Raw genomic sequence first — 17067 nt, 5'->3', positions numbered from 1 at the left:
ACTGATCGCTATAGAGCGACACCTGCTGGCCAGGGCGAGAACTATCGCGAGATTATCAGCAGATCTGAGACAATAACTAAAGCTGTCAGATGAATCAAGTAAAAATTACAATACCTCCCAATGAAATGTAGTGGAGGAGGAGTGGAAAGTTGAGAAAAAAGTAAAGACTCCAGTAAAATATAAATACCTCAAAACTGGGTTACCTCAAACTGTACAAAAATACAGTACTTGAGTAAAAGCACTTAGTTACATTTCACCACGGTTACCTCTGTGCATGTTTGACTTTTATGGAACAGTACATACTTTTTTTAATCAATAACTTTATTCAAGTCATTGAGTGATACAGTGAAACAGTAAGAGGAACACCAAACAGAAGGCCTGCAGGTGGCGCTACAGGAAAACATATCAAACTGTGTGAACGCTTCTTTCATTCATTCCGCTCTTCGTCTTTCCTTCTCATCTTGTTGTATTTATTTATTAAATGCTCGCTTTAAAAATGTCGCTATGGTGTCACTATGGACCAGGATCTGACTCTGGATCAACATGTGTTTGACTTGTGCCTGTTTTCATTCTGTCTCAAGCAGAGATGGAAATAACAATTCACGCTTTTATTTCATCGTTTATCTCTGGTGTCATTCCCTCTTCACCAGCTTCAGCAAAGCATCCCTGGATCGCTTACAAGCGGTCCAAAATACTGCTGGAGAGCTTCAGACCAGTGATGCATTTTATTTACTATAAATTTTATTTACTATAAATACTGCTGGATAGCTTGATAGGTTCACCAAGGAATCAATAAAATTTTGTCTTAATCTGGTTTTGTCATCCATCCATCCATCCATCCATCCATCCATCCATCCATCCATCCATCCATCCATCCATTATCTATACCGCCTATCCCTTTGTCATATTTTGTATTAATAATTCAATTCAATATTCCTTTATTAGTCCCACGAGGGGAAATTCCAATATACAGCAGCATCAATAAAGTGTATGAAGTAATAGAACAAGTGCAATGCAAATTCAAAACAAGTATATATACAAGAGTGGAATAAAAGAAAAAACGTCATCCTAAAAAATTGAGGCATAGTATTTACAGATAACTTGAATTAGTAAACAATTTAAGTTAGCAAATAAATACAGTGACGTAGACTGTAGTGGAGTAGAAAAAATAGCAGAAAATGGAAAAATTCAAGTAAAGTACAAGTACTTCAAGTACTCCAGTGATTGAGTAAATGTACCTTGTTATTTTGCTGTGGTGTATTCTATGTGCTCCAAACAGTCTACTCTGACAGAAAAGGGGTGAGAGGGGTTCAATTGGCTGTAATCTGCAACTTCACCACAAGATATTCCCTTAAAATTTATATTGAAAAAATTCAGGACTCAGTTTTAAGATTATATATCAGATTTCTATCAAGTAAACCAAACATAGCTATAAGTGGAGTTCTTTAGCGCTGCTGCCTCGCTGCGGCTGGAGAATCACCTCCACCTGATGTTTATCTCCATCAACCAATGAACTCATATTCACACAACAGAAGTGGATGGAAACAAACACCATTTGCATTTTCTTCTCCCAATTTTCCGAAAATTCAGTTAAAATTTGCTCCACATTTGGATGGAAACTTGGTTCACAGTTCGCTCTCATCAGGTCTTGGACGGACATGAAGGTCTCCTGGTTGAGCTGGTCGTGCATGGTGTGATTTTACAGCTTCTTCTCTGAAAACGACACTATTAGAGCACAGAGAGTGAACCAGAACAGTAAATTTATGTCCGAAGAGATAAACAATGGGCTCAAATACTTCAGTACTTCACATTTAATTTTATTTTATTTCAGTTTTATGCTACTTTATTGGTCTATTTCACATCTCAGAGGTAATTACTGTACTTTTACATTTGTGTGACAGCTTTAGTTACTGGTGACTTTTCAGATTACAATTTTTCATACACTTCCTGTCCTGTACCTACAGGACTTCCTTTACTGGTTCAGAAAATTCACTCACTTAAGGTAAATAAACTCCTTAAAAATGACTCTTGGAATAGCTGTTTTTATAATGAAGAGTTGACTTTTTGGAGATATGAGGTCCTCACAGGACGGTGCCACTACAAACATACGATGATCTTACAGAATATGATGCACTGCTGTAGATTAAAGCAGCCAACAGGATATAAAGCAGTTCAAATGCAGAAAACACACGAACGCAGCGGGAATATGAATCCACAAACATCAGATATAATAGAAAAACACTGACAGGGGGAGATTTTACTGCACAGTGAGTATTTTTACTTTAAGTACATTTTGCTCATAATACTTTGTCAGGCTGTGAATGCAGGACGTTTACTTGCAGTGCAGTATTTTCACAGTATGGTATGAGTACTTTGACATAAGTGAAGGATCTGAAGACTCCTTCCACCTCTTCAGGCATCACGCTGACTTTACTAAATTATGAATTCATGAAGGAGATGACAGGTGACCTCCCTGCTTCCTGTGTGTGTGTGTGTGTGTGTGTGTGTGTGTGTGTGTGTGTGTGTGTGTGTGTGTGTGTGTGTGTGTGTGTGTACGTGTGTGTGTACATGTGTGTTGTAATTACAGACAGACTAACAGGGAATCTGACAACATTTTTAATTGACTGATTTTAGTTTGACAAACCGCGTTGTAAAATTTAAAAGAATTAACTTTATTTTATTTTTATTAAAGCACGTGTGATGAAATTTGTGTCAGCATGACCTAAAACATAATGAGTAAACATATATACTTTCTGTTCTATTCTATTTTATATTATTATCTATTTCTTTCACTAAAATGTCCTTAAATCAAACATCAGAGAATCACTGACCTCGACAAAGGTGAAAATAATCAAAGGTGATAATTAGTGATATTTTTAGCTGTGAGGGTCAAAACAGAATTACTGCTATTATTACTATTATTATTATTATTATTATTAGTAGTAGTAGTAGTATAGTAGTAGTAGTAGTAGTAGTGTAATTTTAAGTATCAAGCGAGCAACAGGGAATAGCAGAATGTAGACAAAGAGACTCGTTTTCTTAGAATATGAACTTTTTAGCTGTTTTACATGTTCTTTGAAAAGTAAAACACATTTATTTGCAAAGCATCTCTCAAAGATGGAGGCACGTTAGAGTTTTACACAAGGTGAATAAATGCAATAGAACAACATTTAGAAAGACAATCAATTAAAAAATAATAAATTAGAAAAATAAATACAGTTTATTACATAAGATCTTATTACTGCGCTGCACTGTCTGTTAATGTTTTGTCCATTTGTATTGAATTTTATTCTAGTTTAACTCAATTGAAATGAGACAGTGAAATAAAATAATTTCTGTAAATAGAAAGTTTGGGCTACATTTAAAATGCTATTTAAAATATATTTAAATGCTTTGAAAACGAAATTAAAGTGTTTTAACGCCATTTCAGAGGAAGCATTAATTGTTTGGTGCCAGGATGGTGTCCTTGAACAACTTTATTATATTTAATACACTTAAAAAAATATCTGTATCTCTGGTTTTATTTTGTGGTCTTAATTAATTTCTAAATTCTTAATTTGTTTCCTGTTTATTGGTCGTGCTGTATGATTATTCATCTTTTTACGGACGAGTAACTTAAATCTTTGACCTTTGACTTTGACACAGGGCGGAAATGAAAGGAATAAATAGCAAAATAAGTACATGAATGAATGAATGAATGAATGAATGAATGACGCTGACCTGCCGTCACTCTGACTGACGACATGTTAGTCCTTTTTTTCTCGTCTCTTTACCGTCATTTGTAACTTGGCCTCTTTTCCTTTGATGGCAGCCTTTGAAATGCAGCAGCCGACTGTCATGCAAATGAAGGCCGATAGAGAAGAGACTGCGGACCGGGGAAGGGAGGGGGGAGGACGGGGAGGCTTGATGGAGGGGTCGGGGAGACTAACCTGCTGTGGATTTTACTGCAGCCTGCTACCAGTCTTCTGTTTTGGCTTTGAGGGGGATAAAAAACATTTGGTAACAGGTGGCTTATATCAGTGATGACTGCAAGGATGAGGAGGATGAAGTGGAGGTGACGTGAGGAAGAGCTAGAGAGGAAGACAGTGAGTGAGAGTTTGCGGGGGTGAGAGAGAGAGGGAGGGTGGGAGGGAGATAAGAGCAATAAAACAGCCCATGTGACTACAGCAGTTTTTAACGGGTAGCTGATGGAGAAACCACACACACATACACACACACACACATACACAACCACAGAGAACAGGTGGAGGTGTGCACAGGTAGAGAGGAGAGGGAGCATAGGCAGTGAGGCTCACTTTACCTGTAGATCAGGTGCGAGAGGAGAGGGGAGAGAGAGGCAGGCTGGATCCGCAGTATGCTGAGGGAGTTCCCTCACCTGGAAAGATGTACGTGAGTTACCTGCAGCTGGATAAGGACCCCACGATGTACCCGCACCAGAACCCGGTGACGCGCCACCCGGGCCTCAGCCTCAGCCCGCAGAACTTCGCGGTCCCTGCACCACCGCAGTACTCAGACTTTGCCGGCTACCACCACCACCACCACCACCACCACGGCATCAACAACGACCTGCACCCGGCTCAGCAGGCCGGGCCGGGTGCCGGCGGCTGGAGCTCGGCCTACCCGCCTCCTCCGCCCACGCGGGAGGAGTGGTCGTCCCACCACTACGCTGCTGCGGCCGCGGCCGCCGCGGCCGGGGGGCCTCCCAGCGCGTCCACCGTGCCCGGCGCGGTGGGTCCCACCTTGGGGTTCAGCCCCCCGGATTTTGCCGGGCAACCACCTGCGCTGCTGCCCGCTTCCCTAAACGCGGGGCAGCTGTCCCCCGGATCCCCGCCGAGGAGGAACCCCTACGACTGGATACGACGCAGCTCCGCACCGCCCTCCAACCCAAGTAAGACCCGGGATGACACTTGTTGGCTCTTAGCTCATATTCATATTTATTATTTCCTGTTGATAATGTTCTCATAATATTTCAATAATCCCTGTAATATTTCTATAGAGGACTTAACAAAAAGCCCAGTAATATTCCAGTTACTGCTAGAGTAGTTAAAACCTCTTTGGTGTATTTTGACAGTTTTCATTTTCAAGGCTTCACAGTTAGTGCGTTTTCTTTTATTCCCAGTAAAACAAACAGACTAACATTTAAATAGAAGACAGATAACAGAGTGATACTCAAATGTCTGCACATCTGTACGCAGTGCAGACATCAGCAGCAGCTGACGGGAAACAGTACTTTTACTTTTAATTAATGGTGTGAATGAATTGCTTCAGCTCTTATTGATGTCTCTCCATCGTCAATAATCCGCCTGTTCGTGAGTCCAAGGTGAAGTTTCATGAAGCTGAAGCGCTTTTAAACTGAAAAAAAAAAAAAAAAAAAAAAAAAAAAAAGATTAAGGGAGAATTATTTAATATAACAACAGCAATGATAATATACATTTATCTCCGCTGTAAATCTGTCTCCACTAAACAATAGCATAATCATAAAGTGATAATTAGAATAATATGTGTTTTATCCAATAATAAATGACTATGACTAATAGATATTTGACATTGTCTCAGTTTCGATTTGAAGGCTTAAATTTACTTGATTTATGCATAAAAACTAAATTCAGTTTTCGCCATTGGCCTTTTACTGCTCCTCTATTTATTTTATTTTATTTATTTATTTATTTATTTTTTTGGGGGGGGGGGGGTCTGTTGAGTTTTCTTCCATTCTTTCCCAGTTTAACTTTCTTTAGGGATGTTTTTCGTGTTGTACGCTCCTGGGTTGTCAGGTTGGGGCTGTAAATTGGTGTTTTGTTTTGTTTTGTTTTTTGTTGTTGCTTGTTTATTTTTTTCTTCAGTAATCTCTCTGTGTAAACTGCAGTGTGAGCATCACCGATCAAAATAGTTATGTCATCAGCTGCAATCGGGAGAAAAAACAAACAAAACAACCTATAGAGTGAAGTACAGTATGTCGACATTCTTGGTGTCTTCTCTCTGGATGAAGAAGGACTTCTCCCCACCGGCTCCCGTACCGTCCTGGCGCGGATCAAACGTGGGAGCCGGTTTGAAGCCGTTGTGATGTAAATGTCCGATGTGACTCCGGGCGGCTGAGCTCGGCCTTTGTCCTCCGCTTGTCTCTGGGCGGAGAAGACAAGAGTTTACAAGAAAGTTCCCACTTTGAAGTGTGAAGTGTGACCTGTGTGTGTGTGTGCGCGCGCGCGTGTGTGCGCGCGCGCGTGTGTGTGCGCGCGCGTGCATCTGACACCACCGGTCTGATTTTGACGTCTTTGTTTTTCAAGCCTCACCTGGTTTTATCTCACAAGGTGCAGTAGAAGAGGTACTACTCACATCTTGTACTTTGGCCTATGTAAAAGTAGTAATACCACAGTGTGAAAATACTCGCTACAAGTACAAGCTGAGAGTACGTCAAGTAAAAGTACTCAAAGTGCAGTAAAATGCTCCCTGCCAGTGTTTCATTGTTAATGCTTCATTAATATCTGTTTGCTGCATTTTACTGCTGTCGATGTTTCAGGTTGAGCTCATTTTATATCCTGTGGTCCAGTTTAATCTACAGCAATGCATCATATTCTGTAAGATCATCGTGTGTTTGTAGTGTTGTTCGTATCTCTAAAAAGTTTCAGCTCAGAAAGAGCAGTTTTCAGGTTTGTGAGGATGCATATTCAAAATCATTCGGAGATACGTGGTTTTCACTGGACAGGACAGGTATGAAAAATTGTAATCTGAAAAGAAACTAGAAGCTAAAGCCGTGAGACAAATGTAGTGGAGCAAAAAGTACAATAATTACTTCTAAGATGTGGTGGAGTAGAAGTATAAAGAAGCATAAAATGGAAAGAGTCACGTAATACACAAGTACATGGGAGTTTTACTTAAGCACAGTACTTCAGTAAATGTCTTTAGTTACATTCCACCTCTGCATACTGTAGTTTATTTTGGCTTTTCAGTCCCACACACACCATCCTGCTGCCCCAAATACTCACTAAAGCACCAAATGTAGATTAATCCGCTGGTGAAAACAGTCCCCAACAAAAGCTCCATTTCCTCTTGTTTGTTCGGTAAAAACTACAGTGAGAAGCAGTTTTGAGAGTTTCAGAATTTTTTGAAAAGAAATTATATATTCATGAGGCGTTTTTAAGGATTTATGCCTTCAGTAGGAGCCAATGGGCTTAGAGCTGAGAGCCACGGACAGAAAGCCAGGAAGCATTGAGAGACGCATTGTTGGTTTATATGTTGATGACAGTAAGAGAAATGTCGACTTATCCTTTAATGTTTGAGGTCAAACAGTGTGCAAACCTGCATTTCTGAGTACAGAGTGAAGCAGGTCAAACTCATGATCACATCATTTTGGGAGGATTTCAGAGAACGGAAAGTATAATTCAATATGGTTTTATGGCTGCAGAGCTGGAGATGTGAGGGTTAAGAGTGCCTTTCATTGTATTCACTGTTATCTGGAATAATGAACTTTGACTGACATGTTTGTTTGCCGTTAAGTCAGATATCTTTCAGGAACATCAGAGTTTCCCCGTCATAATTACTGACTTCTTGGAAACTGTTAATTATGCCAACCTCTTTCAAATATTCCCACATACTACCTTTTTTTTTTTAGTAAAGTACATGTTCAGGATTTTTTTTTACAGTTATTTTTGGGTGGCTACTGGGGGGATTCTTACCCCAGTATTTCTGAAATCCTGGCTACAGCCCTGCTTATAGACATATGCAACCAGTGCCGAAGTTAATTTTAAAGGAACAGTTCAACATTTTGGTTGATTTTCTTTCTTCCTGAGAGTGACGCTCCTCTCAGACGGGATCTGTTTCAATAAAAATGTGTTGGCGATTTAATAAGCATCATTGCTTCACCGTATTATCTGATGTACACTGTTACAGTAGACAGCATCATATTACTCTTACATTTACTTTGCTGCTAATTTCACCACCAGGGCTTAAGTTAGAGTTTAATTACTCTTTTATAGTTTCTAGCTCTATTTCTATTCTTACTTCATTTGATATATTCTGATTAGTTAGTTTTTACTTTTTTTATGTTTATCTGTGCTGCCTTTGTGCTGCTGCAACACCTGAACTGATCAATAAAGGTTTACCATAGTGTGTTAAATTAGGCTTCAACAACAAAAAAGTTTTCACTTTCTACTTCCTTCATATCTTAAAAGTTTTCTGGCAAATATCACGCATAGATGAAACCAGCAATGTTACATATTCCAAGCTGGAAAAGGTCTTCAGGGAAGTATTAAGCAGGGAGTTTGAATCACGACGTAGTTAGCTTAGCTTAGCTTAGCTTAGCACAAAGACTGGAAGCAGGGGGAAACTGCTAGCCTGGTTCTGTCCGAAGTTAAAATATTTCTGAGTGAGTTTGTGTGACTGAAACAGAGCTGCCCTTCAGTCAACCTCTCTGTTTCTGTCTCTCAGACAGACTGAAGAGCTTTTTGATTTACGCTCCTTCATTAGCGTCTCGTCTCTCTCAGCTCTTTATCTGCCCGGCGGAGAATCAAACTGTTGGTTTTTACTTTCTGACAAATGAAGCAGAAACTGGACAGTTCAGACAGATGTTCTGCCCGAAACTAAAATGTTTGAGTTGTAATTCGCCCTGGTGACCGATTAGAGGACAGACGGTGTGTGTTTAAAAAAGAGAGACTCACTTATTTAACTGTTGTGTGTTTAGTGTTAATATTGAATCAGTGCGAGTTACAAAGAGCTGAAGGCCTTTTAATTAACTTAAACACTGTGTGTGTGTGTGTGTGTGTGTGTGTGTGTGTGTGTGTGTGTGTGTGTGTGTGTGTGTGTGTGTCACATGTACCTTCCCAAAGTCTGCATTCGTTCATAGATAGTTGAGATTGTTGGTGGAAGTTTCTGCTTTCACAGTTAAATGTTTTTATGGTTAAATAAGAACCAGATCAGGTTCATCATGACCAGCAGAACTTCCTTTATTAAGCCAGTTTGATTTTTTCCATGTTTGGTTGCTTGGTTGGTTCCTCTGTGGCAGACTGGCATCACTGCATTCATACTGGGCAAATCTGAAGCTCTTGATTTAGGGTCAGTGCTAATGTATGAAGGTTGAGATGGTGAATGGGCGAGTAGCATGTATTGTTTGTTTCTTCTGTTTTGATGTGTTTACAGTCACGTTAGCAGCTCTGCAAGATTGTACATAGGGACAGTGGAGTCGTAAAGCAAATTGCTAACATTAGCGTGCTAACATAAACACAGTGACAATGCTTAAATGGTGACGTTTATCAGGTATAATGATACCCAGGTTCATCATCATAGTTTAGCTATGTTAGCTTAGCTCATTAGTTAACACTAATTAACGCGAATTGCACAACAGCTGCTAGCGTAGACAATGAAGTTAGCAATGCCTGTAATTTGTTATCATTGTTAACTGCTGAGAATCAAGGTTCATAGATGTACAGGCTGATGTTGGGTTTAGCTTCTTTCTGTTCTGTGAAATTCAGTTTCAACAGAGTTCGAAAATGATGGATTTACAGACAAAATGTTGCCGCATGGTGGTGGAAATTCTGAATCAATGCATCTGTGCATGTACAGATAACATATGGACTAGTTCTCATGACTGGATGCCTATTCCTGATATCATATGCATGATTTAAATGTGCAAAATTCAGCCTCATACATTTGGCATTTAGGGAAACTTCATTGCTCTTCAATAGAGATTAAAACAAAGCTCTGTGAGTTTGAAAGCCAGCGCTGCCCCTGCATGCTGAATGAAGTTTAATGGTGTAATGGTCATTAGTCCACCTCATTGATTCCACTTTCACAGCTGGGCCCTCTGGGAGTGTTGAAGTTTAACTGTAACTCATGAACACTGAGTCTATAAATGAATAAAAGCAGATAGGGTTCAGTTTATGCAAATCCAGCTGAGGCAGGTTGCCGATTTGAATGCAGGAGTCATGACGAGAACCCACGATACATCAGTCTGTCCAGGCACTGATGTCAGTTTATGTGAGGAGTTTATAACACATAATATAAAATACTACGACTCCATACGCTTCATTCACATTTTACATATTAACAGATGGTGTGATTTTGTGCTGTTGAAGTGGAATTATTTAATGTTGGAGCGCTCAAGCAGCAAAATTAACTGATTAAATAAAAACTCATACTGGATCCCACCAATCCTAAAGAGTAAGAACTAAAGAAAAATGTATCGCTTCAATGTAGCATGGAGATGCGATTTTTAAAGGTAGAGCATGCTAGCATGGAGCATGGAGTTTAGCCAAGATCACTTTGTCGTACTTGTTAACGTGTCCTCAAAAGTTCCAGCACATGACTTCCTGTAAAACCACAGATTAAACAAACAAAGTGTAACACGCTTCACGAATTGTCTGCAGTGTTGGAAGATATGATTAGTAGCATATCTCTTAACCTGGTCATGTTTCTGTGCTTTATAGATGGAAAGACGCGGACTAAAGACAAGTACCGGGTAGTTTACACCGACCACCAGCGGCTGGAGTTGGAGAAGGAGTTCCACTACAGCAAATACATCACCATCAGGAGGAAGGCGGAGCTTGCCACAGCGCTCAGCTTGTCAGAGAGACAGGTACGCCCCCCCCCCCAAAAAAAATCTCAGTAATTTCCTTAAACAATTTTCTACTTTTTTTTATTAAACTTTACTCAAACAGCAGGAACTAGTGCATTTGTTGGGAACTATTATTTAGTGGTCTAGTGAGTCTTTGGGGCAATGAAGGAACATGTCAGGCAGTGCAACAGTGAGACTTGCTGATGTGTTTCTATGGTACAGAGGTAGAAATATATCAGGCTTTGGTGCATACAATACTTGGTTTTTAGCCAGGCTAGCAGCGTGGATGTAAGGATGCAGTGATGGTCTCTCAGTCCATCACTTTGGTCCTGACTTAAATATCTCAACAACTATTGAGTGGATTGTCATGACAGCTGTCAGCAAGCTAACTAGCACCAAGCTGGCTAGCACTGACATTGAATCTCAGCTCCTGCTCCACCAACAAACCTGGGATTGAGGAGAAATGAGCTTTATTTACAGTAAATGGGCTAAAACATGCAAATACACTCATATGGTCCATTTAAAAGGTCCTTAAAAGTTGTTTTCCTGAATTGTACTTATATCTGGTTCATGTAAAAGCAGACTGGAGGTATTCACGTTAGTAAAAGCACCTTTTCTTCTGCATAAGGTGAAAATCTGGTTCCAGAACCGCCGGGCTAAGGAACGCAAAATCAACAAGAAGAAGCTCCAGCAGCCAGCCTCCTCCACGACCACGCCCACCCCTCCCACGGGCACCAATGGCAGCGGAGGAGGCGGCAGCCTCCATGGAAACGGTGGGAGCAGTGTTGCTATGGTGACAAGCAGCAGCGGCAGCAATGGGCTGGTGTCCCCTTCGTCCCTGCCCTTGAATATCAAAGAGGAGTACTGAGGAGGAGGAAGAAAGAGATGTTTTATTGACGCTGATGTCGGGGAGGTGGACTAAAAATTCTCCCCTACAAACTGAAAAACTTTTGCATCACATCCTGCTCTCCAACCTTTCTGTCCGCCCTCTTAAAGCTAAAGTTTGTTAAAAATTTGAGAAAATGTCAGTGGGCGAAGTCACCAGCGACAGTACTTCTTCCCCCATCAAACTGTTGCAGATAATTCCTAACTGTGATTGGTTGACTGCTTGCTGGGATGTCATCAGGTGAAATCAGCCTGCAAAAGGAAGCTCAGCCTGTTTGGTTGCTTTTATCACATCTTGATCTCTCAGGTGAAAATATTTTATGTCCTGAACTTTAATTCAATGTAATTTAATTCACTCAATCCACCACCAGGTCCATCACTGCAAACTCATGTTCTTTGTCCAAACTCGCCAAACTTTATTTTAAATTCCAGTGGAGATCCAAAAGTTCCCAAAGATACCAAAATGATGTACAAGACATGTTGAATATTTCCATTTGATGGAATGATGCAGCCATAAAAACATGTTTTGGATGTGAATATTTCACTCAGTTTATCATTTAGCTTCAGTGAAGAGCTGCAGCAAGCAGATACAGAATATATATGATACTGTCAGACAGTGTGTAAAATGTTTGTTTTTTAACTCTAAAGCTACTTAAAAAGGGAGATATTGAGGGTAAATGCAGTTTCCAGATGTCTGTTTTTATGGTGCATTTAAAAACATATATTCTGCTTCATTAAGAAATGTTTTCTCATCTAATAGAGGGCAATAAAATCGATGTCCATTTATGTGATCTGTGACTGCAGAACATGTGAATCACAAACTTCTGAGGACGAACCTGCATTTAAGTGTGAGCCATGTAAAATTGCCTATGGGAAAAATGAATGACACTTTTACTTTTAGAAACAGGTGGCCGCAAAATAGGTCCTCACTCTTCAAAAAACACAAAAACAGGTGCCTGAAGGTCGTCTGAAGGTCGTCTGAAGGCATCTGAAGGTCGTCAGAGTTTTGTTTCTGTTTCTTTCTGGGAACTGATCAAACTGATCCTTCTGACTGTCAGCTGTCTTGTCATTAGCATACATGGGGCTCATTTCACCAACAAGTGAGCTTCCATTAGCTCATTCGGACACGTTTCATTAATCAAAACAGACGTCAGACTTGTGCACGAACGTGTGCATTTATCAGCAATTTGCGAGTGACAATCAGTTTGTGAAATGTGACGTAGGCAGTGGTGGACAAAGTATTCAAATCCACATCCTGAAGCCATAGTATCAGTGCCACACTATAAAGATTAAATTAGCTCAATCTTAAACATCTACAGCAGTAAAATGTAACATACATATTAATGCAGCAGTAATATTAATCCAAAAACATCAGATAGAGTAGAAAAACAGGAAACATTTTACTGCACTGAACTATCTCAATGTACATTTTGATGATAATACTTACATTCTTTTACTTTTGAATGTAGGACTGTTACTTGTAGTGGAATATTTTCAGTGTGGTATTAGTACTTTTACAGTGAGAAAGGGATCTGAATACTTCTTCCACCACTTGGAAACACACCTGAAGCACCTGACAGTGTCCATGGGTTTGTTTTCTTTTCTGCTCCACTTACAGTAAATGATTTTGATCTCATCCATCAGACTTCTCGTGTATGATTTCAAATGAAATTTGAACATTTCAAGCTGGTTCATTTTAAAAGTGTTTTGCCTTAAATATGTGAGTGAACTGAACATAGATAATGTAAATGACATCAGTCAAACTTGAGATATGAAGTTCAATCAACACGTTATGGTCACAAACCCAAAGCTGCTCCCAGTGACCTTGTTGAATAAGTGCACGGGAGCAGAGAGTGAATTCAATGCTAACAATCATCATGGCTGACACTGTTTCCCATGAGAAGGAACAACCATTCCTTAATTTGACTTGTATTAAAGACACACAGCAACTTTCCACCATGTCTGTTTTCTTGTAGCTACAAAACAAAAAGGTGCCTCTGCATCAGTTTAACTATCAAACAGTGCACAGTGGGAGGTCTGGTTCTGCTATTCTTAACTTAATTTGTTGAATTCACTGAACTTTGCAAACAAATTGCAAACCCCTCACCTCACCCTCCGCAAAGCTATGGTGGCCTTCAGGTAAAGTAAAAACATCCAGATCCAGTGTTTGGTTTGTCCGTTTTGGGATTCTGTAGAAACATGGAACATGGAACATGGCGGTCTTGTTGAAGAGGACTCGCTCCTTCTGTAGATATGAAGAACTTATTCTAAGGTATAATGAAAACACAGTAACCAATAAATAAGAGGTGATAAGTAAAACAATGCTTTACAGACTGCAGCACCATCAAGTACAAATGGGACGCAACCTAATTTTGATGCTCACATGTCTGTTGGATAATCATAATAACACACGAAGAGGAGCTGCAAGCAAGCGTGAGAAGGACCAGGTCAACTGGTGTATTTATTAACAGCGAGATAAACTAGTTCTTTTTCAAGCGTCACTCAAGACTCCATTTCAGATAGTCATCTGTTGTCTGACATCTAACATTTATCAACACAGAGAAATGTGCCAACAGGCAGGCCGTACTCAGACTGATAGCCTGCAGTTTCTTTCTTTGCACTTAAAATACTCGACAGTAGTACTTCAACTGTATCAAAAGATATGACTACTTATCCACCACTGGTGACTCGAGCTCTTACTCAGACACACTTTTTAAATGAGCAAAGAAATTATAAAGAGAGAGCAAGAGTGAGACAAAGCAACAGAGACAAAAAGTCAGGAAAAAATCCAAAAAGATGGTACAAAAGAAATAACGAAAGACAAGACACCTACACACACACACACACACACACACACACACACACACACACACACACACACACACACACACACACACACACACACACATTTATACACACGCACACCCCTACACAAACATATTTGCTAATTGATGCAGCAGTTGAGGTGTGGTGTCCAAAGGGCGAAGAGGAACACTGGGCAAACAGAGCACAGGATCCTGCTATCTGCTCCAGTGTGCGTGTGTGTGTGTGAGTGTGTATCCCTATTGTGTAGGTGTGTTCATCTGTCCTCACTCAGACCTTTGTCCTTCTGAGTCCATTTTGCTTCCAATAACAGCCCTATCTTAACACTGATAGAGACTATCAGCACCGTGTGTGTGTGTGTGTGTGTGTGTGTGTGTGTGTGTGTGTCAGTAGTCCAGACAGCCATCTTGAACTTGAGGCCTTAAGCAGTCACTGCTTTCAACTTGTGACTTGGGAGTTGGGGTGTTGATAGTAGATTTTAAGGTTTTGCATAACTTGGCCCAATGGAAGCATATATGACATATGTTAAATTAAAGAGACCCAAGGATTGAGCCTTGGGGAACGCCACACATCCTGCTGGTTTTTGTAGCTACTTGTAGATATTGATACAGGTTGATTTTTCTCCCTAAAAATCTCTATGGACATCATCATTTTACTGTACAGCCATCTTTAGTCAAAAAAGAGAAGGGAAGAGTTGATGAAAATGTTGCATACACTCGTCTGACTCACCGTGGACTTAAGCCAGCAGTGAAGGTGGCTGCCAATGTAATAGGCCCTTGTAAAAAAGTGGAAATAGACTCAACCTTTACTGCAGTTTAGTTTAGTTTTGGTGCCTAAATCTAACCAAGTAGTACCCCACCTCTGTGTGACTCCAGCAAATTACATAAAACTTTGTGTTTCATTCACTCAAACAGATGTTGACTCCATGTCATCCAAGGAGCAATTATGTTTGTGAGCTGTATGTAAATGAGCTTTCTAGACAGGGTTGTTTGCACACAAAGGGACACAAAGGGACCTATGACTGCAGGTACAGCATATCTGGGCTGATCTATATTTGTATGAAGTAGAGTTTACCTGAGGAGAAGTAACAACACAGCTTCACCTTTATAGTTATAGTGGAGACAGACACACCCATCTCCACTTGTTTCACTGAGGACAAGCTGCAATGAGTTGTATAATTAGGAATAATGAAAGTGTGCCAAAACATAAACAGGAGTTTGACTACTCAGGTCCAGTCAATTTTTTTTTCCACATATAGCCTAATATCACAGATCTTAAATTTGCCTCCAGGACCCCATAATTTTATTACTGTCAAGTTAACAAGCCTGTTAACTAGCCAGTTCATTGTGTCTGCTCTTAACACTTCATTAAATGAAATGATGTACAATCATGACAACAAAATGTCAAGGGAGAGTAAATGGACCAGAACAGAGAAAAAAGGAAGAAACTGTGAGAGCTCTTGAGACTGGTCAGCACTAGTTTGCACCTAGCTTGCTAGCCATTAGCTTCCAGCTACAGTAGTAACTAGCCCTGTGAGTAGTTGCTATCACTTAACACATAGAATCAAATATTTTACAAAGACACGCTGAGTCTCTTTAAACATTTTCAACCAAATTAAGTACATTTTTACCCAAAATATCACCTTGTAGTGTCTTGTTTCCCATCAATTTGTATTCAAACATAATGCTAAAAGATTCTGCAAAACAGATTCAGTGCATGCTAAATCCGTGTAGCAGTGTAAAGCAATCTAGATGTTAGGGGCCTAGTAGCTGCATGTATTTGTTCAAATAAACATCTCTAATGTCCAACTGAGCATTAAATGAAATAATTTGGCACAAAGTTTTGGAAGTTTTGGGGTCTTTGCAGTTCCTCCTCCAGATGTATAAGGATTTAAACTGGAAATCAAACTAAAACCTGCACATACAATATACATTTAAACATCTGAGCACAACAAAGACAAAGAGTGCATCTACGTTGAGAGTAGCAACGGCTGTGCTCGTGTCTCATTTTTGGGTAAACAGAGTGTGATGAGAGCGGAGCTGCTCGGTCTCTGTCTCTTCACCACCATAAAGTTTATTGAGGGGTGGATGCAGTAAAAATGGTTTCACCACAGAGACGCAGATATGTTTGTTGAGGAGGCGTGATGGGTTCAGATAGCAGCGATGGAGGAGGATTCAGCACTGGAGTTTGGACATGTGGGGATGCAGACATTAGGCTCTCTGTGTCACAGACATGTTTTATAAGAAGTTTTATTTAAAAAATAAATAAATAAATAAAAAATGGTTAAAACAAAGATTTAGTGAAGTTTAAAATTACGTAAAAACCAAATAAGAAGATGAGTGATCTGCTTGCATCTGCTCCATATATCTAGCTTGTAGACACCTCTCTCTTCTTTAATCTGGTTGCAAACTGAACTGAATGCCATCAGATTAAAGGAGTAGGAGCACCAGGTAAATCATGCCCAGAGAAAGACTTAATGTGTTTTGTTACATCTTCTAAGATTGCTGTAAAATATAATCTATGATCTCAGTAAACGAGTAAACTCTGTGCAAGAGCTCATTCAGAATTGTTGTGGAGATCATGAGTCTACAGTTCAGAGCAACTGACAGTTTATGGAAAGATCAACTTGGGAAGTTGCTTTTGTGCTTTTTGTGCTTTTGATCAATAATGCTGATTAAATCCTGTAATGACAGTTCATTTCCAGTGAAGCTTTGCAGTCATCTAATGTGACCACAGAGTCAGGATTTTTATGCAAACATTACTCTTCTCCTCTCTGTGTGGAGTTTGCATGTTCTCCCCGTGCTCACCTGGGGTAT

At 39.9% G+C, this 17067-nt stretch overlaps 1 protein-coding gene across 1 annotated transcript; it reads left to right on the top strand.

Moving 5' to 3' along the window:
• Nucleotides 1-4383: 4383 nt before the first annotated feature.
• Nucleotides 4384-11411, top strand: LOC139345246 (homeobox protein CDX-1-like). The gene is made up of 3 exons (XM_070983808.1): nucleotides 4384-4888; nucleotides 10416-10564; nucleotides 11172-11411. Exons 1-3 carry the CDS (start codon nucleotides 4384-4386, stop codon nucleotides 11409-11411), a joined length of 894 nt encoding a protein of 297 aa, XP_070839909.1.
• The last annotated feature ends 5656 nt before the right edge of the window (nucleotides 11412-17067 follow it).

This window comes from Chaetodon trifascialis, chromosome 16 (assembly GCF_039877785.1).
Source record: "Chaetodon trifascialis isolate fChaTrf1 chromosome 16, fChaTrf1.hap1, whole genome shotgun sequence".
In the NCBI taxonomy this organism is placed as follows: Eukaryota; Metazoa; Chordata; class Actinopteri; order Chaetodontiformes; family Chaetodontidae; genus Chaetodon; species Chaetodon trifascialis.
This window is presented reverse-complemented; position numbering and strand designations above follow the sequence as displayed.